The 22,376-nt window shown below is 50.1% G+C and overlaps 9 protein-coding genes across 9 annotated transcripts; 4 read left to right on the forward strand and 5 right to left on the reverse strand.

Moving 5' to 3' along the window:
• Positions 1 to 916: 916 nt before the first annotated feature.
• On the forward strand, positions 917 to 1,608 carry TRV_03652 (uncharacterized protein; the record flags this gene model as incomplete). The annotated part of the gene is made up of 2 exons (XM_003022203.1): positions 917 to 1,145; positions 1,280 to 1,608. The coding sequence occupies 2 exons, from the start codon at positions 917 to 919 to the stop codon at positions 1,606 to 1,608; spliced, it is 558 nt and encodes a 185-aa protein (XP_003022249.1).
• A 1,534-nt stretch (positions 1,609 to 3,142) lies between these two features.
• On the forward strand, positions 3,143 to 5,083 carry TRV_03653 (proline oxidase PrnD; the record flags this gene model as incomplete). Its single annotated transcript, XM_003022204.1, has 1 exon — positions 3,143 to 5,083. The coding sequence occupies one exon, from the start codon at positions 3,143 to 3,145 to the stop codon at positions 5,081 to 5,083; it is 1,941 nt and encodes a 646-aa protein (XP_003022250.1).
• Positions 5,084 to 6,124: 1,041 nt separating this feature from the next.
• TRV_03654 (uncharacterized protein) lies at positions 6,125 to 6,703 on the reverse strand (the record flags this gene model as incomplete). The annotated part of the gene is made up of 1 exon (XM_003022205.1): positions 6,125 to 6,703. One exon carries the CDS (start codon positions 6,701 to 6,703, stop codon positions 6,125 to 6,127), a length of 579 nt encoding a protein of 192 aa, XP_003022251.1.
• A 1,637-nt stretch (positions 6,704 to 8,340) lies between these two features.
• On the forward strand, positions 8,341 to 9,593 carry TRV_03655 (uncharacterized protein; the record flags this gene model as incomplete). The annotated part of the gene is made up of 2 exons (XM_003022206.1): positions 8,341 to 8,713; positions 8,812 to 9,593. The coding sequence occupies 2 exons, from the start codon at positions 8,341 to 8,343 to the stop codon at positions 9,591 to 9,593; spliced, it is 1,155 nt and encodes a 384-aa protein (XP_003022252.1).
• A 2,403-nt stretch (positions 9,594 to 11,996) lies between these two features.
• On the reverse strand, positions 11,997 to 13,820 carry TRV_03656 (uncharacterized protein; the record flags this gene model as incomplete). The annotated part of the gene is made up of 1 exon (XM_003022207.1): positions 11,997 to 13,820. One exon carries the CDS (start codon positions 13,818 to 13,820, stop codon positions 11,997 to 11,999), a length of 1,824 nt encoding a protein of 607 aa, XP_003022253.1.
• A 378-nt stretch (positions 13,821 to 14,198) lies between these two features.
• TRV_03657 (uncharacterized protein) lies at positions 14,199 to 15,071 on the reverse strand (the record flags this gene model as incomplete). The annotated part of the gene is made up of 2 exons (XM_003022208.1): positions 14,199 to 14,332; positions 14,519 to 15,071. The coding sequence occupies 2 exons, from the start codon at positions 15,069 to 15,071 to the stop codon at positions 14,199 to 14,201; spliced, it is 687 nt and encodes a 228-aa protein (XP_003022254.1).
• An 848-nt stretch (positions 15,072 to 15,919) lies between these two features.
• On the reverse strand, positions 15,920 to 19,048 carry TRV_03658 (uncharacterized protein; the record flags this gene model as incomplete). The annotated part of the gene is made up of 4 exons (XM_003022209.1): positions 15,920 to 17,243; positions 17,310 to 18,436; positions 18,552 to 18,645; positions 18,666 to 19,048. The coding sequence occupies 4 exons, from the start codon at positions 19,046 to 19,048 to the stop codon at positions 15,920 to 15,922; spliced, it is 2,928 nt and encodes a 975-aa protein (XP_003022255.1).
• Positions 19,049 to 19,199: 151 nt separating this feature from the next.
• On the forward strand, positions 19,200 to 19,858 carry TRV_03659 (uncharacterized protein; the record flags this gene model as incomplete). Its single annotated transcript, XM_003022210.1, has 4 exons — positions 19,200 to 19,213; positions 19,266 to 19,371; positions 19,474 to 19,588; positions 19,734 to 19,858. 4 exons carry the CDS (start codon positions 19,200 to 19,202, stop codon positions 19,856 to 19,858), a joined length of 360 nt encoding a protein of 119 aa, XP_003022256.1.
• Positions 19,859 to 20,156: 298 nt separating this feature from the next.
• On the reverse strand, positions 20,157 to 20,388 carry TRV_03660 (uncharacterized protein; the record flags this gene model as incomplete). The annotated part of the gene is given in 2 exon segments (XM_003022211.1): positions 20,157 to 20,246; positions 20,266 to 20,388. Coding segments are annotated over 2 exon segments (213 nt in total), but the record flags the coding sequence as incomplete, so codon positions are not given.
• Between the last annotated feature and the right edge of the window lie 1,988 nt (positions 20,389 to 22,376).

Raw genomic sequence — 22,376 nt, forward strand, 5'->3', positions numbered from 1 at the left:
TGCCATGTTTTTTTTCAATCATCCCCCCTTTTTCGGAGCCATTTTCTTGACTCTCGACTTGACAAAATTGTATACACCTTGTGGAAGCCCTTTGCGCCCCGTCTTCTCGGAAAAATTTGTATGATTCCATCTTCATAGCCTAGCTTGACTTTAATGTTAACCGTCTGTCCAAAAAAAAAAAAAACATCGCAGGCAGTGCAGTGGTATAAGTAATAATAATAGCATCATTAAGCCCATGATTCCAAAAGGGGTCGAACCCTCCGAAGATACGATGGAAGGACGGACTCAATTCAACCCTAAAACCTGGCCGAACTTCATCCGGCTAGAACGAAGATGGAATTTATTAACTAATCACACCAAGCTCGCCGGCTGAGGAATCGGCCTGCTTCCCCGTATAATCATCATTGCTATGGAATCTTTGATAACTAGGTAGCCCGAGATTTGTCATCCCGCCGATGGCGCAAGATGCCGCCATAGCTTGGCTGCTGGAGGCGTCCATTTTGGCCCTGGCTGCCTATTTATTTATTCGGCGGCCGTCGTCCTTCTGGTATTGAGCTGTTCATAAGTATCAAACCACCGCTCTGACTGACCAAAACCACCGTTGAAGCGTCTCGCTGCTCCCATCGCGTGCTCTCTCAGATTCGCTTCCTTTCAATCTCTTTTACTTTCTTATCTGTCAAAAGTCCGTCCCTGTCGAGATCTCAACCGCCAAGCGAGGTAAAACGGCGATCAAACGGCAAAGATTAAAATATCTTAAATATCTTCCGGGGACCAGCCAGGCCGGCCAGCCCAGCTAGTTAGCACAGAAAAACCACTTCTCCCTTTCCCTCCTCCCCAGTTGATGGCCTTTTCCCCAATATCCCTTCAGCGACTCTTGCAACGATTGTCGAGGCCCTTCTCTCTCAGTTCCGTCAAGATGACTGTCATTCCCGAGTCCCCTGCCGGTGGTTTGGCTGCAAAGCAGCAAGGTATCCCTCCGCATGCGCAAAAGGCCACCTTTGCTGCCGGCTGTTTCTGGGGCGTTGAACACATCTTCCGTCGGCGGTTTGGCAACGGGAAGGGCCTCCTAGATGCCTCTGTTGGCTACTGCGGTGGGAAATCCAAGTTGCCAACCTACCGTCAAGTCTGTACGGGACAGACAGGCCGTAAGTCTACCCCCATAGCCCTTTTTTTTTCGGGCTTTCATCGGGAGATCATGTTGATCAATGACACTGCGCCGTTGATGTTCGGGATAGGATGGCTAACCTTTACTCTCTTGCTTGCCTTTCCATTGAAACAGATGCCGAAGCCGTCGAGGTGATATATGACCCGACAATTGTCTCGTACCAGCAGCTTGTCGAATTCTTCTACTCCATGCATGACCCAACCACCAAGAACAGACAGGGCGCTGATACTGGCACCCAGTACCGAAGTGCCGTGTTTGCTCATAACGAGGAACAGCTGAGGATCGCAAGGAGCGTAACGGACCAGGTTTCTAGGCGGTGGTGGAAGGCCCCCGTCACCACCGAGCTCAATCCCCCGGACCAGTGGCAGTGGTGGACTGCCGAAGCATACCATCAGCTATACCTGGAGAAGAATCCTACTGGATACGTGTGCCCAGCCCAGTAAGTCAACCTCCTTTTTCACCTATCGATCTGATATCGTATAAAATAGCCCTTGCTGACCGTCGCCTCTCACACTCCAGCTTCGTGCGGGACTTCCCTCCTCTAGTTTCCGCGTGAGCTGAAACCGGAGACGATACCCGTTAATGAACAATAATGAGAAGCAATATCCTCACCCTTTTTATTTTTACCATCATATACCCAAGGAGAATTCAACGTCTCCTTCGTTTATTCTGTTTTTCTACACGCTGGCAGTGGTAGTTCCATTTTCAACCTTATAATACCACGGAACAGGACCTAAGCCAACTACCGAGTGTTTACCTTTCTGCATTGTTTTTATCCTCTTTCTATCGAGTCCTCGGGCGGCGTTCTCTTATTTTTTTCATTATTTTTTTTTTTTTTTTCGGCATACTTGAGAAATTAACTCCCGGGAATGCGTGTGGGCAAGTTGATACAACATTCACTTGCTCGATGAACACCCAATACTTCCTCGGGCCAGTCCTTCTGCCAGTGATATATTAAGTAGGTATCTTAGAGCAGCGGAAAAGAGAAAATATTAGACCTCTTCATTGAGACTTTATCTTGTCAGTATTCATATTCTAGACTATCCATCCCCACACCATTGAATTATACATATATAGCTCTGCGAGCCTCGTACCAACGGTATCCGTAGACAAACGCCCTCAACCCTAAAGCAAAACAGTCACCAGATGATCGACACTCAAACAACAACCGGGGCAATGCAGCTTCTTCCCTGGCATTGACCAATCGTAGGGGGCCGCCGTTTCAGGAGAAAATATCCCTTGGGGCTGCAGGAGTCATAGTCATGCACCGGTCAACGAGATCGCCCTGGGTGCAGCAAAACTATGTACAAGGGCGTGCGAGGGCCGATATCGATCTGGCTCGCCCTCCGTGCGTACCCAAGAGAGGCAGAGGTCAGCTGGTGTCCCTTTGGCTCCGTCCAGCCCGTACCAACCGTGGTTCGAGCACACTCTGGCGTCTAGATAAACCAAACATAGCGTCATAAAGGCAACAAAAACGGGCCCCCTTTTTTGTTTTTTTCTTCTTATTAGCTATGATAGTTAACTGTTCCCTGCTTAGCTCTCGGCCAGTTGAACCATGTCTCCGCATCGTCATCACAGCAGAAAAGTGTGGAGAAGCGTGGGAAGACAGGTAGTATACCTGGTTCGTGTCCTTGCCTTAACCACCGCTAAGTCCTGTGTCACTCGCCGGCCTGCTGGTGCTCGCTCGGCTTTGGCCATCCGGTGGGCGAAGCTTCGTCATGTAGAATGTACACGAAGGGGAGATATGACTTTATCCTTCCAGCCCTTTCCGGGCCTATCCTGCCTATCAGCTTGTGTCCTGAGCGAGCTTTCGTGTGATGTCTTCGTTATGGATGCTTGGATGGCGGCCTGTTTTGACAGCTGTGGAAGCGAGCGATGGCTGGCTGGCTGCGTGGACAGTGTGATGCTCTGCGTAACTAACTAGCTAAAGGAGATGCCGGTCGTCTTGCATGGCATCTGGCTGTTATAAGAGATCAGATGGCTGGCGGTCAACTATATAACTCTATAACTAGCATCTTCCCCCCAGGTTTGCGGGCGTTGTTACTGCTACTTCTCGTATACCTTGACATGACCATCTTTGGACGAGCAGTGGCGGATTTAACTGTCTCTATTTCTACTACCTTGTTGACCCTCTTTTCTCCTCTTCACAAGCCACCCCTTCGACTATCAAGTCTATTTTTCATCGACAGCGAGTTGTGTTGGCTATCATATTCATTCGAGAGAGATAATCTGCACCGAAGGATGGCCTCCGTCGGAGGGATTCCAGCTGTCAACGTTCTATGGAGTACAAAGCAACATCTATATTTCAGCTCTCGCACTGCACGTCTCATCATCGGCAGCCAATGCCGTCCTGCCCAGCATATCCTACACTGGGCCAGATACCATCATGGCGACAAATACGTAGGAGGCCATAGGGACAAGCTGCCCTCGCCGCCTCCCTCGACCGCCCTGGCTACGCCTGGGAGGCAGCGGACAGCGGCCTCTCTCTTCCAGCCACCAAGCCCGCCTCTCTCGGGCTTCCCCTCTTCTCAATGTCAGACTATAGCTTCCCCATTGTCAATGCTCTCTATATCTTCAATCACTCGCTCTCTGTTCACCACGGCAATGTCCTCTTCCCCCATTGTCTTGAAATCAGCAATGAAAATCCTCTCCTTCATAGCAGATTCAAATTCACCCCTATTGAACCCTGATCGCAATTTTATATTGAACTATCTCTTACGCAAAACCCTTTATACCCAGTTCTGCGCCGGGGAGAAACCGCATGAAGTCCAGCGTTGTATTGACGAGATAAAAAGAGTCGGATTTTCAGGTGTCATTCTGGGGTATGCGAAAGAAGGTGTCCCTGATAAGAAAGAAGCCGCTGCAGTTCTTGACCTGGATAGCACGGATGCTGACACCACAGAGAGTAACCAGAAGGTTGCAGAATATGAGGTCAATACCTGGCGAGAGGGGAACCTTCATACTGTAGATCTGGCCGGAGAAGGGGGGTTTGTCAACATCAAATTCACAGGAGCGGGAAGTGAAGCAATACAACATCTGGTACGTGGCGCCCCTCCGCCACCACACCTCTATGAAGCGATGCTTGAAATCTGTCAAAGGGCATTATCCCGGAATGTTCGTCTGTTGATCGACGCAGAACACCAAGCTGTTCAACCGGCTATTGACTCCTGGGCCCTTGATTTACAGCGCAAGTATAACAGCCGCAGCGATAGCACCGCGGGCGAAAGGGCTGTGGTGTACAACACGTACCAGGCGTATCTCCGATCAACTCCCAAGACGTTGTCTCAACACATGTCTATCGCACAGGACGAAGGGTTTGTGCTGGGCGTCAAATTGGTCCGGGGAGCATATCTAGGGGCCGAACCCAGACATTACATCTGGGACCACAAGCAAGAAACAGATACAGCATACGACGGTTTAGCCGATGCACTGATCAGGAGAGAGTACAACGAGGTGCTCACTCCATATGTCTCGACTGCCTCGCCAAAATCCCCTACCTCACCTCCCGTAACTGAGCCAGAATCCATCCCGAAACCTACCTTTCCGGAAGTGGATCTGCTGGTTGCCTCACATAATCGGTACTCGATCAAGAAGGCACAGGATATCAGGAACCAGCAAAGTTATACGGGGCAACCCCAGATTGGATTGATATATGGCCAGATATATGGAATGGCTGATGAGCTTAGCTGTGAGCTCATCCACCGAGGCAAGATCTGCCATGAGGGGGAAGTTGTTGACACTTCAATGTTAGTGAAGCCAATGGTTTACAAAGCAGTTGTCTGGGGGTCGGTCCGAGACTGTATGAGGTACCTTGTCCGTCGAGGCCAGGAGAATATGGATGCAGCTTCGAGGACACTGGATACCAGACGAGCAATGGCAAAGGAACTAAGGAGGAGGATATTTGGAGCCTGGTTTTAGTTAGGTGACCTCAACGGAGGCCCTTTTATCCATTGATTGTTTATTGGGCACCTTTTATGTGAGTATCGTAGCAAATTTTGGGCGTTCATTTTTTTGTAAGTTCTTTCTTCAATTTTCGCAAATATGAACTTGTGAACAATTGATAGTTCATCGGATATGATGTCCAGCCCTACCTGCTATAGTAATTGCTGTCCTAGCGTATTCATAGGCCCGGTCAGTTGAGCCGGAGTATTCGACTGTGAATTTCGATCATTTTGTCTGGAGTGAAGGGTATTGGAAGGCCTTTTGGGTATCGCAGGGATGTCGGCCAAAGTTGCTTGGAAATAATTTGAGCCATGCATCGTTTCAGGATACGGTTACCGGTGCAGCGGGGTCATCTGATGCGATTGAAATTGCGTGTGTATATCAGCAATACATATAATTTCCAGCACAAGCAGTTAAAGAAGGGTAACTGTCCCTTTTTTTTTTTTTTTTAAACCCAGAGGGGATAGCATTTGCAACAAACCCCATGCGAGAAGCCATTGCTCCTATATTACTCCGTACCTGCCAATGCGATGACTTGGGGCAACTCTGGGGTACATCACTAGCTAGAAGCCAAGCCAGAGACCAGGCCGAAGCCGAGCATCCGGATAGCATCAGAAAGTTAAGGTATAATACTACTTTATGCAAACTGCAGTCTGACAGAGTATATCCTCCAAGGTTTTCTTGGGACCGGCCGGATGGCATTGGCGGAAGACGTCGGAGATCATTCACATTGGTATCACATAAAAGTACGAACTAGGCCGCTGAGGCGGTTCGATATTTCCTAAAAGAAAAAAAAACTGGTCATCATCAAGCAAGCAAGTTCAATAGTCAGAAATAAAATAGATTTTAATACGGTTTGGAGGGCTGTTTCACCACAAAAATTCAATATCACGTGATGTTGATTTTTCCAAGGTTCCCAGAAGGTTGGGCTTCCTAACTGGGTCTAGAGGAGGCGTAACTACATGCTTCATGCATAAAACTATATACATAGAGCCAGAGTTGGTAGATGTGATATCATCACCAGGAGCCGCCGACATGAGGACGATCGAAGCGCTGTTTCTCCTTCATCTCGCGGTAGTCGAGATAGCCGAGCCACTTCTTGTCAACGATCTCTCTGAGGTCGAGGCCGTCTTCAGGCTCAAGAGTCTGCGCATTGACAGAGAGATAGCAAGATCTTAGCCCTTCATCCCAGCCATCCTCGTCGATCGTCCAGGCCTTTGTCTTGATCTTCTTTGGGCCTTCATCTCCTGCGGCGGCGGCGGCGGCGGCAGCAGCAGCCTTCATGTCTGTTGTATCAGCTGGCTTGGTCGCCCACTCCTCAACATCCACCTCCTTAACCCTGCCCTTTCCTCCGAAGGAGAAACAGCGGACGCCACAAGTGGGACAGAAGTACCAGGTCGACCCCTCCTCGAGAATCTTGTAGGCAGTCAGGTCATTTTCCGGCTGAAGAGGAGAGAGCAGCAGGAAATCCTGCGGTGCCCTGGGCAGACGCATATGGAAGAGGCCAAACTTGAGACAGGCGGTGCAGTTGCACTTGTAGAAGTGGACGGAGGAGTAGCGGTCGACTTTGCCGTCAGGACTGATGGCGGGTGGCATGGTAATGTATGCCACATAGCGGATGAGGCCACAGCGACAGGACCCCCTGTAGGGCTCTCGGGTTGACGCTGCCATGATGATATGGGCTCTCTTTTATATATACGGAGTGCTGTGTTGCTTAGGGTTGTACGGCAGGAGGATCTTTGTCTGAGAGCTGCGTTGCTCCGAGCTGCTGCTGCTGCTGCTGCTGCTGCTGCTGCTCCTGGTCTTCTTTTTATGTAGGCGGACGAGACACAGAGAGACAGGCAGCAGCTCTTTGTTCGTCAGCTTCCCCGAACCCGAGCCTGCCTGAGCCTGAGCCTGCAGACGGGACTCAGCTCAGGCAGCCAACAGCATCCTTTGGCGCTGGGCCTACCCTGTCTCTGGCGTGAACCGTGCAGCTCCGGGGCCTCCCGTCTGCCCTGCAAACCGCTCGCCAACCGCACGGCCAATCTCTTTTCCAGCGTCGCAGGAGCAAAGATCGCCAGAATCGGACATTGGCCTCATCTCCCGAAGCCTGCTCTTCCCTGCTTCGCTCGCCCTTCGCTCGCTCTTCCATCATCTCTCACTCCTGTCCACTTTTTTTACCCCGTAAAAGTTGTTTATCCGCCGTTCTGACTAAGCAAAAGCAAACATGAGCTAGCGGACGCATGGCACCTTACCTAAGCAGTCACAGCCAATCAGCGTCCAGCGGCTTACCAAGGCGCTCTGCCCCCTGGCCCTGGTCTCGTGACCCAGGCTCCGCCCGAGCAACCTTTTTGTGTCTCAGAAAGAAAAAAAAGCCGAGCTTATGGAGCCTTTTCTTAGTTCTTCGCTCTTGCGCTCGCTCCTCGAGAGAAACATCCTCCTCCTCCTTCTCCTTCTCCTCCTCCTCCCCCCTGGCCCATCCCGTCGTTTATCACCATCCCCAAGTCCGCCCTCGAGAGGACGCTCGTTCACTCGCTTCCTGTCGTCTTTCGAGGCCCGCGGCTCTGGACTCCTCGTCGTCGTCTTCTTTTCTTCTGGTCGCTCGCTCGCTCGTGCTTGCTTTTTTTTCCCTCTTCTTTATACTTACATATATATTCGAGTGGATCGTTACTCCTGCGCGACCCCGATCACTACCCGTGTTTTGTGCACCTATACTTGCCTCCGTACATAATTCATCATCATATATATACAACATCGGCCCCCTAGGAGAGAGACACTGCCCAAGTATCTCACATTTTTACTTGTTGCTTTTCTTTTGGGGCTGTCTGATATATACTCCAGGAAAACTAGAAACTCTGCCTCTCTCGACGGAGTTTTCGCCTAATCATAATATCCTTCCTTTTCTTTTCTTTCGTCCGCCGTTGAGCGTCGAGGGTTACGCAGGATGACTCGCTTCGTCACTTTTGCTCTCGCCGTTGCGCTCTCTGCACAGTCGGTGTTGGTTGCTGGTGCTTCCCAGAAGTGTAGCCCGACTCAGAAGTGCCCTAGCTCGGCGCCCTGTTGTTCATGTAAGTTGGCCTTGTCTGACACGCAATTATGAAACTTGGGGTATAATAACAAGACCTATGATGCTGACTGTTTTGGGGGGGGGGGCCTTTTTTCCTCTTTCCTTTTTTTTTTGCGTAGTATACGGAGAATGTGGTTCTGGTGCCTACTGCTTGGGAGGATGTGATATGAAATCATCCTTCACCATGGACTCGTGTGTCCCTATGCCGGCCTGCAAGAGTCAGACCTATAACTGGGACGACTTGAACAGTGTGGCTCCCAACACAAAGTACCTGGGTGATGCCAGCAAGGCGGATTGGGTCTCCAGCGGTGAGCCCAAGTCTGCCGGTGGTAATCTGTTGTTGACCATGGCTCCCAGCACCGTTGGTACCTTGCTCGGTCACAACCACTACATGTGGTACGGCAAGGCCTCCGCTAAGCTAAAGACCAGTAGGGGTCGTGGTGTGGTGACTGCTTTCATTTTGATGTCTGATGCAAAGGATGAGATTGATTTCGAGTTCATTGGAGCCGACCTGACTACTGCTCAAACCAACTACTACTACCAGGGCATAACCGATTGTAAGTTTTCTGCGTGACATGAGCCATCAACCTCGACTTTAAAAAAAAAAAAAAAAAAAAAAAAAAAAAGAACTAACGTTTACTTTCCACCTGGTTAGATACTCATGGCAAGAACCAATCACTCTCTAATACTTTTGAAGAGTACCATACATATGAAATCGACTGGAAGCCGGAAAAAATCACCTGGAGCATTGACGGCCAAACCATCCGTACTCTCGAGCGTGATAGCACGATGAACGAAACCACCCACCAGTACAACTACCCTTCCACACCCGCTCGTGTCCAACTCTCCCTCTGGCCGGCTGGTCTGTCCACCAACGGAGAGGGTACCATTGCCTGGGCCGGAGGCCTCGTTGACTGGAAGTCCGAAGACATTCAGAAGAACGGTTACTACTACGCACTTTTTGACTCTGTCACCATCGAGTGCTACGACCCTCCAAAGAGCGCCAAGGTCGAAGGTAGCAAGGCCTACGTCTATACCGATAACAGCGGTACTGAAGGCTCCGTCAAGATCACTGACGACAGCACCATTCTTAAGTCGTTCCTCGGTAATGGCAAAGACAAAGACAAGGACTACCCAAGCCCGACCAAGGGAGGTTTCAGCCCACCACGGCCTACCGAAGTTGCTGTCATTCCCGGTCTCAGTGGTGCTGGTCCCGGCCTCGACGGCAAGCGACCAGGTGACGGTGAGAAAGGAAACAACGGTGGCAGCGGCGGTAACGGTGGCTCCAACCCTTCTGCTCCCCAACAGTCCGGCTTCACCCAGGGTCCTGTCGGCGGCGACGGCAACTCGAGCGGCGCCTCTGCTCCAGGAGACCAAGTCCTCCAAGGCTCACTATTTGCTGTTTTCATTGCCATCATGGCACTAGTAACTTTGTAATAACAGTCTCAGCTGTATATATACTCTGAGCCACCCCCCTTTTACCCTCCTCTTCTTGTTAATGCTTTTATGTCCCCCTTTTTTTATCATCCTACTTCTATCGCGATCTTACTCTCTATTCCCCATTATACAAAGCCTCTCAACGCATTTGGTCATGTTCACCTTTATTTTTCGATCTCCCCCACCTGCTCTCATCATCTCAAGTAGAGCAGCCCCTGTCTCCCTCTCTCGTCCTCTTCCTGGTTGATTGATGTATGATCTGGTCCATTTTTAGCCTCCTTAAACTAGTTAATGTGTTTTTGCTTATTTATAAACTATAAACCTTAAATTTCGCCCAACGTCTATCATGCATCAACTCCAAACATCCTTTCCAATATCAACCTTCTCTATGCATATTCTGGCGCAGGGGACCTTATTTTTGCAACTGGCTGTGGCTTGCTGTAAGCTTTCTTTTACCGAACTCCTTGAAACTCTCGCATGTACGTGCTGGATATATGCATATCCCTTAAGGCTGATAGCGCTCTCCTATTCGCTGCATGTTACCGAGTAACCCCCTATAACAAACAAGAGACAACCATATAAAGGTCTCGGGAGACTAAACGTGCCTGTCTTTTTGATGTTGGCCCGGTTGATACCTTGGGCCTGGCGTTCTTTGCTCTGAACGTGCTAGGAAATGTTTGCATAAATGTTGACAGCCCCAGCCAGCTGTTTGCCTACTTGGATTCAAATTACTTACTTACTATGCAAAAAGCAACAGAATAAAACTAGATTGCTTAGGTTATCCCTTCTAGACAATTTTGCCTAGAATGTGATACTAGTTTTGCTGCCTTACGGTTGATATCCATTAGTTTACTTTCCTACCTAAGGAACCTAGTACTTCCCACTGGATTGCTACCTTCCTACATACCCAGCCAGCTTTAAAATACCCATAATCCCAAGACGAGAAGCAATCTATCTTTATAAGTTTTGCTCTATCATTTTCCTCCCTGGATTGCGGCTGAGTGCAATTCCCACCTAACTTCACTCCCACTTTACCCTTCCCTCCATGGATTTGGCATAGGTCAATCAAAGGCTGTCTTAAGTAACTATTCAAGCAAACTGCTTCCTAGCCTATGTTAAAATCATTGGCTAGTTAGCACGATGAAGGATAGGGCATTTTTATCCTTGTGGCCCTTGTTCTGGTCCTTACTTATCACTGGTTTTCAGTCTGGCCAGAACATGTGTTGTGCTGGCTAATAAAGTGGTATAATTTGATATTCGTTCCATCTTACCTATCCCTCACATACTTACTACTTGCTGATCTGCTCACATGTCAACTTCAAAACAAGAACAGTTTAGTTGCAGTTCTTGAGTCCTAGTAAGTTACATATATCTGCTAGCTAGGGATCTGTAAGGAAATACTAAGATTTATACTTACGTTAGTAAGGGAGTATTTACAACGAGCTGGGACTGGACGAAAAAAGCACACCAATTCAGAGCAACAGTGCCTCCAGGGGCTTTGTAGCTCTCCTCATAAACCAACACCATATACATCTACAGTATGACCTTATCTCTTTAACTCAAAAGGCTTTAATCCAGATTAATGAGCCCACATAAAGATACAGTCTCGAGTACAATGTGTCGATATTATATGATCAGATACCTCTGCCAGTGCCAAGGGGTTTTCCTCCACTCATTCTGTACTCGCGTTTTCCAGCAGCTCGTTCGAATCAATGACCCGCAGGAACGAGCCCGCTATGATATCCCATTTGACGATCTCCTCCATTGTGCTCCAACAGACCATAGTATTGTTGGTTACGATTTTAGAAACCATACCTGCATTGACTGTCGTATAAGGCTCGAGAGGTGGTTTAGGAACGACAGTATTATATTATGAAGTGGATGGGTGGCACAGGCACATACGGATGGAGGTCTTTTGATATGTATCCTTTGGGAGGAACTTTGTCTCTGTTCTTTTTTCGACTCCTGGCTATTATGCTATGTGGTCCTTCTTGGGGCTTGTTTATGCAATAAAGCCTAGAGAAAGTTTGTATTTGACCTGGGAGGATGGTTGCATGTTATTCGAGAAACCGGTGGTTGATATTCGAAGAAGTTGTTATATCAGGTAATTGGCTATGGGCGACCCTTGGGGGGCGGCTAAAAAGGGACTTCTAGTCCACCCGCTGACGCTACGAGTGTATAGACAAAGATAGAATCTCATGAGAATATGGCTCGTATTACGCTCAGGTATATAGACTGTGTCTAGTAATGGTCTTGGGAATCGAACATTAGAAGCAGAAAAAGTAGTCTACAAACAACCATTAAACCGCTCCAATGTGAAGCACGAAATCTTAGGAACTCAGAAATGACGGCACATAAGAAAGCTTATAGAAGAACCGAAAGAGATGTAAGATAGCAGAAAGTCTATCGATGATTGCCACAACCACAATCTGATCGTCCTTGATGTACAGGCTCCTCATCAGGGCCTCTCTTTCTTAGACGACGCTTGAAGTCTCCGTGATAGGTATCAAGCTGGTCGACAATCACATTCTTGTCAAGCGGCTTACCCATCCAAGAGTAGTCGGATGCAGATTCTTCACTGCTAGTTGAGGGCTTAGTCTTAACACCCTTCAACTTTTTAGTGATAGCATCTAGGTCAAGGTCAAGGTAGGTAGCGATGAATCCGCCCACTTCAGTGTTTTCGTGGTTACCAACCAGTGGGAGAGCGTCATGAGGAGACGAAGCAAAGATGCTAACATCAGCGGCAGAGTGGCCGTGGGTGCTCCAGCCTATCTGGGCTCTGCGACTTACAAGGTCGGCAAAAAGATACGCAGCAGGTCTGCCGGTGTTATCGATCAGACGATCAATTTCCTCGTCAGTGGTGTCGACGATTCCTAGAGCAGGCTTGATGAATTTCTCGCGAATATGCTTGCGCTTTTCCTCTCGGGATTGGCCATGACCTTGTCCTTCTAGGTAGGCGTTCAACTTGGGCTCGAGGTACTCAGAGGAATGAGTAGCATTAGCAAGAGCATCGGGAAGCCAGAGGTACTCTGGGTATGATTCATGGAGCTGTCTTGCAGCGGCCAGACCACCGGTTTCGTGGTCGGATGTGCTGACGAGAACACCGGGGGTAGAGTCGTTTTCAAGGAATTCTAGAACAGCTGCAAATGCCTTGTCATATGTCAAAACCTCATGGACCTGAGCAGCTGGGTCGTTACCGTGACCAGCATGATCAATTCTCGAGCCCTCAATCATGATGAAGAAACCATGCTCGCTATCCTTGGTGGCATCACTAAGTGTCCTGAGGGCAGTTCTGGTCATCTCCTCCAAAGACGGGAACTCTTTCTCCCGGTATCGTCGATCAATTTCATAAGGAATATCAGTTGGGGCCAGGAGACCTAGCAACGGCAGTTTGGCAGCTTCGCCTTTCTTCAGAGCATCGAATCCTTTGCGGTCATCAAAGTAATGGAAGCCCTTAGACTGCGCAAGCTTGACCAAATCCTTGTCATCGGCACGACAAGACCCGGAGGTAGAGTTGGGCAGGAAGTGGCATCTACCCCCACCCATCATAAGATCAACCTGTACACCGAGAGGGTATTCACCAAGCTGGTGTTCAGCAATCAGATCTTCATAGCCACGAATGTTCACATGGGAAGAGAAGCAGGCAGGAGTGGCATCGGTGATTCGTGTAGTGACGACCAAACCGGTCATGTAACCTGCTGCCTTAGCAGCTTCCAAGACGGTTCCACAGGGTGAGTGGTCAGGAAGAACCGATATGGCACCGTTATAACTCTTCTTCCCACATGCGAAGGCGGTGGCTCCGGCGGCTGAATCTGTCACCAGGCTGCTGGAAGACCTCGTTCTGGATGATCCGATATGGTGTTTGTCCAGGGTCAGGATATCGTCGATAGGAAGCTTGTCAACATGCTGCCTGAAAGAGCGAGTCATAGACAAGCTCGTAGGCCCCATTCCATCGGATACCATGAATATCATGTTCCGTTTCCCAGTGTGCCTAGCTCTATGGGGGTCTTGGGGCAGGGAATGGTCATGCTGGTAGACGATTGCAAGGACGATAACGGCAGCAGTAGCGACGAGAGCCCAAGTAAAGAGTCCAACTTGACGCCAGAAGTTAGGGCTACGACGGGAATCATCGTTGATAGTACGGCTGACCCGCTCCCCGGTCAGAAGGGTAGACTCTTCATCGTTTCGGTCCGTGTCGTTCGATGGGCGAGGGTCGTTGGACGCCATCGTTGTATGGGCCAACGCGGGCCTGAGTATATGTGCGCGTGAAGGACGAAAGGCTCACCGAGGCTCTCACATAAGATACGGTGATATGAAGGACGGCGTGGTTGTCCTTGTACTCGGTACTTCGTACACTCTGTTGCAGCCTCCGAGATGCCAAAAGCTGGGGAATCGAAGTCCCGTCGTCGCGATCGGGTCACGTGAAAGGTACCGCACATGACCCGCAGAAGCGCCGGGTCAAACTAACGACGGAGCTTGCCAGGGGGGCGATCCAACATTGGAGTCTGCGTAATCAGGGGGTCAGGAGACGACGGGATAATTTACAGGACACGTTATTCATGCTCAATGCTTAATATCTATAGTACATAGCTGTATATTACAAGGTTACAGGAAGGAAATATGGCCGCCGAGGGTACGGAGTAACAGGCCGACTTCTCTATCCAATCGGTAGCAAGGCGGCTGCAACTTCTTGAACGCCTCTCTCTGTTGCCAGCAGATTGAACTGCGCAGCTGCATTCCTAGTATCCTGAACCTCAACTCTTATGCCTAATTCATTAATATGCCTCCTAGTCTCGGGCGAGATGGGGCGCATCGTGGGACCCAGCCCAAGAATCAGCAGATCTAAACATAAAAGTTAGCACAACCATAGAGTAGCCATTTCCAACAGGAGATATATAGACGTCCGGTACTAAAACAATGCATACCAGGTTTAGGCCATAGAAGACGTAGAGCACCCCAAGCACCCTCCGGCACCTCCCACTGGCCCTTCTCATTAATAAAGCTCCTCTCCTTGCCGGCCGCAGCCTCCCACGGTTTCCAAACAAACGCCTCCCCATCAACCAGTAAACACCCATTCCCATCCGCAATCCGCACGCCGTTATTCAGTTGAAATCCATCATGGTGGCATGCGTCAATGGCTGTTGCAGGTACCGCTGCACCAGATAGGATGTTCAGTGAGTTAAGATCCGTCATGTGTTGCGCATCCGTTCCTTCAGGCGGTGGACCGCGGTAGTTTGATTTGGGCTTCATATCTGCTGATGATAGTGTTGTACGGCGTGGACGGGGTTGGGCGCGGACATTGGGGTCAGGATTGCTTTTGTCGCTGGTGTAGGTGCGGACGCCGGCGGGTGTGGGTTTGAGAAGGCATCGAGATATTTTCGGTTGGAGGGAGGCGTACGACGGCTGAGATGAGGTAGAAATGCTCTTTGAAATAGAGCTTCGGAGGGAGCGGAGGAGTAATGTTGATGGTGGATGCATGATGGCTGACCTGGAGTTGCCGGGCTCAGAAAGACGAGAGTCGGGATGTTGTAGATTTGAAGTCTTTTTTATGAAGTAAAAGTCTTGGCATTCTTTCACAGCTCAAGTTGAGTTACGCAAACGAACTTTGTAGTTTTTTTATCGGTTCCACAGCGCATTTGCAAATTGGTTATCTCAATAACAATGCTTTTTTAATCATATTCTATATAAGGTAGCCCGTAACCAGCCCCTCGGCGACCACTGAGAAGACGCTCGCCGTTGTTTCTAATTTTTCCTACCCTGCCTCGCCTTTTATTTTTGGTTTTACCAGCCCCGGAAAAGGGGAACGAAGAAACACCCAGTCAGAGTCCTCGAAGAGGGAAGAGAAGGGGAAAAAAGACGGAAAGAAATGATAGATAAAATAATAAAAGAGACATTACCATTAATAACGCAATTAAGCCGCCCGAAGGAGAAGTAGGAACATAGAAGGTGCGGTTGTTAACAGGGAATGGGGGAATTGAATGGCAAAGAGTTATAAAAGACATAGTGGAGAAGGGATGTATAAGAGCGTGCGTGGTAGAAAATCGAGGACTAGGAAATAAAAGGGAAGGGAAACGGAACGTATGAGGAGTTAAATAAGGATGCTTGCAAATAAACCGCTTTGCGCCATAGGAAACCCATGTCTTGTAAACTGCTAACGCCAGGAAATGATATCAATTCTCAATGCCTCCAGTCCCCTTTGCCTGTAGCCGTAATGGATGCTTAGGTTAGTGCGAGGCCGTGTACGTCGTCATAACTGTTGAGTAAGATATAAAGGTAATAGGAAATACAAGCGAGAATAAGAGTTTCGGGTTTGGTGTCGCCGTGTTTTAAGGTCCGGCAGGTTTGGCCTCGGGAGCTTTGGTAGAGCGCTGTGACAGGGTTGGGCGTGGACGAGCAGTGGTCTCCGCATGCCTATCTTCGTCTGACTGGCTGGAGCTATCCTCACCTCCACCAGCCACCACGGAACTGCTTCTCAGTCGTTCCGCGCGATCCTGCAGGGCCTGTGCCTCGGCGGCAGCTCGCTGAGCCTTAATCTGTTTACGCCACATGCTCGAATAACGGCCCTTCATGGCCAACAGCTGTTCATGAGTACCTTTCTCGGCAACTTGTCCGTTTTGGAGGACAAGGATCTGATCCGCCGTGGTGATCGTGCTGAGACGGTGAGCAATGACAAGCATGGTTCGGCCCTTGGACAGGGGAGCCAAGGCGCCTTGGATGTGTTCTTCGGTGTCGGTATCGAGAGCGGCGGTAGCTTCATCCAGAAGAATGATACGGGGGTTCTTGATAATTGTTCTAGCGATTGCGACTCGCTGTTTCTCTCCGCCACTCAGTCTGAGACCACGTTCTCCAACTTTGGTTTGATAACCATCGGGGAAGGTGAGGATGCGGTCATGGATACTGGCTGCACGACAAGCATCGTAGATGTCCTCGTCGGTTGCCGCAGGGTTAGCGTACTTGAGGTTGTACATAATGGTCTCATTGAACAAGACAGTATCTTGTGGAACAACTCCGATGTGTCGGCGGAGCGAGTCGATAGACACACTCTCGACAGGGTGGCCGTCCACGCGGATCTGACCAGAAGTAGAGTTGTAGAACCGGAACAAAAGACGGAAAACAGTGGATTTTCCACCACCTGACTCTCCCACAAGGGCCGTGGTAGTACCAGGCTTACATTCGAAGGAGAGTCCATTCAGGGCCGGCTTGCGGCTGTCATATGCGAAGTGTACCTTGTCAAACTCGATTCCGCCATTGCAGGAGCGGAGTTCATCAACATCAGGTGCATCAACAACAGTAGGTTTTGCCCTGAACAGCTCCAGAAGTCGTTCAGAGTTAATCATGGCTCCTTGGATCGAGCGATAAAACGTCCCGAAGAAGTTTAGAGGTCCCTGAAGTTGGGACATGTATGTGAGCAAGCCAACGAACTGACCAACATCTCTCTGGCCATTTGCGATCTGGAAAGCGCAAATGAAACAAGTGATGAGAAGGCCCAGCATGAAAACGGTGTTCTGGCAAGTATTCATCAACTGAAGAGAAAACAGGACATGGTATTCAGCTGCCTGGTAGTCCGAAACGGCACCACGGTATCGGTTGAACTCGTAGGGTTCAGCATTAAAGTACTTGACTGTTTCATATGAAACCATCGAGTCATTTCTACGCCAATTAGTACAAGTAGCGGTGGATAAAGGAGAGAGTTGATAAGGGGATGGATGGACTTACTTGACAGCATCCTGCTGGCGATCAGCATTAGTCATCATGCGTCGGACTTCGCCTCTCCACTGGGCCATGCGGATGGTCAGATAGAGGTACAAGAAGGTAATGATGCCTACCACCAATGCGTAGTAGACATCGAACTCGACGAAGAAGTATCCCACGGCAATGCACATGTCAACCAACATCGGCACAACCTGGAATGTAACCTGCTCAAGGAAGCCGTTGATCGAGCTACCTTTACCCAGGGCAGACAGGACCTCGCCAGTTTTCTTGCCGAGGTGGAAGTCGAGGCTGAGACTGTGGACATGTTCAAAGGCGGCCGTTGAGAGTTCCATGTAGGAGTACTGGCCAACAGGAATCCACAAGAAGGAACGCAGGGATCCGATAAGGCCCTGGGAGCCCTGTAGTGAGCGGAAGATGACGTATAGACAAATGGTACCCCATGGAACGTAGAACTCGTTTCCATGTTCCTGGGCAAGGATATTGACGATGTTACGAACGAGCATGGGAACTCCGAGGTTGACGCCTCTTTGGAGTATGACAAGGAAGAAACAGAAGACAACGATTGACTTCAGCTTGGTTGACCTGGACGGCCAAAGGTACGGGAAAAAGAGCGAGTAGCCGCTCATGTACTCCCACCAGCTGGTCGACGGCAGTGTCTTTGGCCGCACCCATCCGTCTTCCTCGGGCTGGTCATCGTCGTCATGTTTGAGGTGTCGATGAGAAGCACCGTAACGGTCACCGTTGGCGTGTGCAGTGCCATTTCCCGAGTGTAGCAGTGAAGTAGTCTCTGTGGCAGTCCCGCTGTTCTGAGCTCCGCTTTTCAAGGCATAGGAAGTCAGGCTGTAGATGACAACCAGAGACACGAGCAGCAAGATCCGGGCACTGGCTGTGACAACGAGGCCGGCTTCCCAGGTAGTCAGCCCCTTTCTGAGCGGGCCCCCGAGCGGGTCGCCAACGATGGGCTCGTGGTGCGGCGAGGTGTTGATATCAAGGAACAGGGCCAGGATGACCAGCTCCAGCAGCATAGAGACTATCCAGGTGATGAGCTGGGCCACTGTTGGTGAGGGCGTAGTGTCAATCAGAGATATCAGCACCAGAGTGTGGACAAAGAAAGTGCCGACCACATGAATCTGCAGGCAGTTAGTTTAAGAAGAAGAAGAAGAACAAGAAGAAGCGTCTCTCTCTCTCTCCCCCCTGGGCGGCCACAGCATGGGAGATGCACGACTAAGCATGCAGCTTTTAAACAGACGTCATTTCATCAACAGCAACAGCAACAATAACAACAGCAACATCAACAACATCAACTACAAAGAAGAAGAAGAAAAAAAGCTTGTACTCACTACGACTGCTTGACCACACCACCAGTGGTCCTTTCGATGGAGCACAATGTGAGCAACATGGATGGCGGCCTCGGCAATAAAGCTGAACAGGACGCCCACGGCCAGCCATTTGAAAGCTAGCTTCGTGGCAGGCGAGAAGTCGGGGGTTTTGCGGGCAATCAGCACGGCGCTTCTCATGCGCGTAGGCAGTGGCCTGCCTCCGGGGCCGGTCCTTGCACCCTTTGTATGCTGCGCCTTGGGCTCGATCCTCCGGTTTGCAATGATGGTGTTTGTGACAAAGGCCACAGCAAAGACGACGAATAAGATGACGGGAGAGAAGTTATGGAGGGTGTCCAACGCGCGTCTGATAGGCTGCATTTGATGAGCGGCCAGCCCCAGGCCGTCAATGCTGACGGTGCCCATAGCTATCTTTTCCCTCTTTCACGCAACACACTTCTCCCTCTCTCGGTCTCGGTGGCTTGTACCTTGCGTTATACCTGGCGGGAGAGTCGAAGTCGACAGCCGGTTTTGCTGATCGCGGGAGGGGGGAGAGGAGAATTACTTCAATTGACTGATGCTCATGCTCATGTCAAAGGAGGCCTGACAGTCGACACTCGGCACTTCTTTTGTTTATCTGCAGCTCGGAAGAAGAGAAGAAGAAAAAAGAGCTGGAGTTATTTGAGAGCAGAAGAAAAGCAAAGGGAGAAAAAAAAAAGTTGAAGAGGAAAAAAAAAAGCGAGCGGAGGGTGGGAGAAAAGACGACGACGACGACGACGAAACAAGCTGTTGGAAGCTTCCCAATATAAGTTAGCCACGAAGAGGAAGAGACAGCGACAGAACAAGGACAGCGTGAACTACGACGAAGAGAGAGAGAGAGAGAGACGGACAGAGAGAAAGGAAGAGAGGAGAGAAAAGAAGAAAAGGGCAATCGGCCGCAAGAACAGGTACCAGTTTACGCGGCAGGTGGGGGGTGGAGAGGGAGAGGGACGGGGGGGGGAGGATGTTATTCTTTTTTTGCGATGGCGATGGAAGAGGGACGGAGAGGAAGAGAAAGAAGCTTACAAGCTGCAAAAGCCAGACAGAGGAAGACGGCCGTGAGGATGAAAAGAAGAGGAAGAAGAGGAGGAGAAGAAGAAGAAGAAGAAGAAGAAGACTGAAGACGGCGAGATGGCGAGAAGCAAGGTACCACACAGGGCCGAACAGAAGGCCGGCGGAACAAAGGCAGCAAATTAGAGATGCCGCGAGCCTCGACGTCACTTAAGAATATAAAGTAAGGCCAGCAGCCGGCAGCAGGAGAACAAAGATGCGACAGACCCGGAGCTGCTGATAGGCCCGGCGAGTGTGACGGTGACGCCGGAGACTGCAGTGAGCGAGCTGAAAGAGAGTGTGTATGTGGAAGAGAGAGTAGAAGAGTGGAAGAGAGAGAGACAGTTATGTAGCTAGTTGGTTATAAGCAGCGGAGGCGGCGGCGGCGGANCGAAAAAAGCGTTGAGAAGAGGCGAAAGCGGCTGCCCTGGTCATCTTTAACTAGTTATCGTCGAGCAAGCAAGACGATCGCCTCTCGACTGCTGGCCACGGGGACATACATCTTCTTAGCCTGGCCGTCGACTGCCTCGACGAGCTAGCTAGCTACCACTAACTACTCCCTCCTCCTTAGTTAGCTCAAGGACTGCGTGCTCAAGAGGGACAAAGGCTGCCTCCGGGTGGCAAGGTCCAGCGCCGGCTTGCTCTTCTCCAGCACCACCAGCACCAGCACCAGCACGCTATATGTCTATGTCTATGTATAGCGCATCGTATCTCTCTACTTGCATAGCTCTCGCCCTGCAGTAACTTAGTAGTTAAAGGGCCAGCTTTGATCGATGCTACCTACGGCTAGTTAGCTGGAGTCGTAACTCGTGAGCTCCGACTTTACCCTCCCCTGCCTGCCAGCGAGTACATAGTGTCTCCCCCTACGGATACTTAGCTAGCTACACCAGCCTCTGCCCGCCTACAACAGCCCATCGCCCTCCTCAAGCGGTGAAGAAGAAGCAGGACATCTCATCTCTGGCGGTGAAGCTCCGTCCTTTCTTTTTCCTCCTCGTCTTCCTTTCCTTTCTTTTCCCTGCGCGCTGCCGGACCATGTAAGTACGTGCATACACACACATACTCTATATATATGTATGTATGTACCTAAAAATTTCACATCCTAGCTACCCGGTAACTACTGTACATGTGTACTGTATGTATGTATGTACATCCCGCATGATATACTTTCCTCCCACTGCGAACTGCCTGGGATGCTCAGAGGGATAAAAAAACTTAGCATGAGCTTTAACCCGTTTTTCTAATCAGGGGTAGGTATCTGATACCTCCCGCCCTGCTGCCACCGCCCCCAAGTTCCCGGTACCCAGTACCCTGCCCGGGGGGTGGTTCGTATGCATGAAAGTATGGGCTGTGCTGACCATTTCTTCTTCCTCCTGCATGGTCTGGGCCATCGCTTTTCCTCTGCTTCTCCGCCATTTTAGCTGCATGCGATGTGATGGAGAGAGTGATGGCGCTTGCTGCACACCAAAAGTTACTGTACCCAAAGACCAAGACCAAGGACAAAAGGACAGCTCCAATTTTTATTTTTGTTACTAGTTAACGGAGAGAGACTTAACTTACTACTAATAACGAGTCCCTTAAAACTGGTTGGTTGCGGACAAAGTCGACGTGAACGGCTGACCAGCTGCTGTCACCGGAGTCTTCCTCCCCCCCCCCCCCCCCCTGGACACGCAGGGCTTTCGTCTTCTGCTCCTTTTCTTTTCTTTTCACGCTCCATCTTCTGCCACATGTGATGACAGGGGAGGCTTGCTTTTTCTTCTAGCCTTATTTTTTTTTTTTTTTCTTCTGCTCCGATTCCTTCTTCTTTGCTTTTTCTTTGCTTTTTTTTTTTTTTTTGTACCTCAAACTTGACCTGGGTAACCATCTTTCTTCTCCCGGATGTTTATAGTTTGGTGCCGGCCAGCTCGATCTCTCAACCAACGGCTCATGGCCATGCAAGATCTGTCTCCTGAAACCAATTAGCGTGGCCATGGGCATGGGATCTTTGGCCTTCCATCTCCTTCTGGTCTCGCGGGAATCGGGAAAACTGGGATATTCTCTGTCCCTGGCCGTCTTGTCAGAAACCTACACATCGGCTTTCTCTGGTATAACAGCAAGCGATTACCGCCTCACTCCTTGTAAGGGATTTGATAACACTCTCTCTCCCTGCTCGGCTATATCTCTTCCGTCCCCCCACGGTCGATACGAACCTTTTATCTAGATAAAACAGTAGTACACACCTTTTCCCTACTTAACCACCATCCGCTTTCCCCCTGACGGGCCGCTGCCGCCAAACACAACAACGCATACTACTTAGCTCTGTCTACGGAGTACCAACCTAGAATAATATGCAATGTAGCGGGCAGTTGATTGCCTTTCTCTTTAGACTGACAGGTAGCTTTCCTTCGCCGTCATCCGTGCCGCGGAACCGTCGCTGGCCATCCCATCCATGCCATGTCATCGACCTCCCACGGCTTCCCACAGCAGTCACCGCCGTTCCTCTTAACTAACTAACTAGCTTTTCCGTCTCTTGTAACAGGCTCAAACGGGTGTCTCTTCCCACGGCCCAGCGTAAGCGAGCCCGTCCTTCCCTCGGATTGCCCTGCCAGGCGAGATTCGGAGCATCAACTTCTCCAACAACTTCTCCAAGCTCTTGATAATCTCTCTCCTTTCCCCCCCCCCCCCCCCC

This window comes from Trichophyton verrucosum, assembly GCF_000151505.1.
Source record: "Trichophyton verrucosum HKI 0517 chromosome Unknown contig00298_1.f1.exp, whole genome shotgun sequence".
NCBI classification, from domain to species: Eukaryota; Fungi; Ascomycota; class Eurotiomycetes; order Onygenales; family Arthrodermataceae; genus Trichophyton; species Trichophyton verrucosum.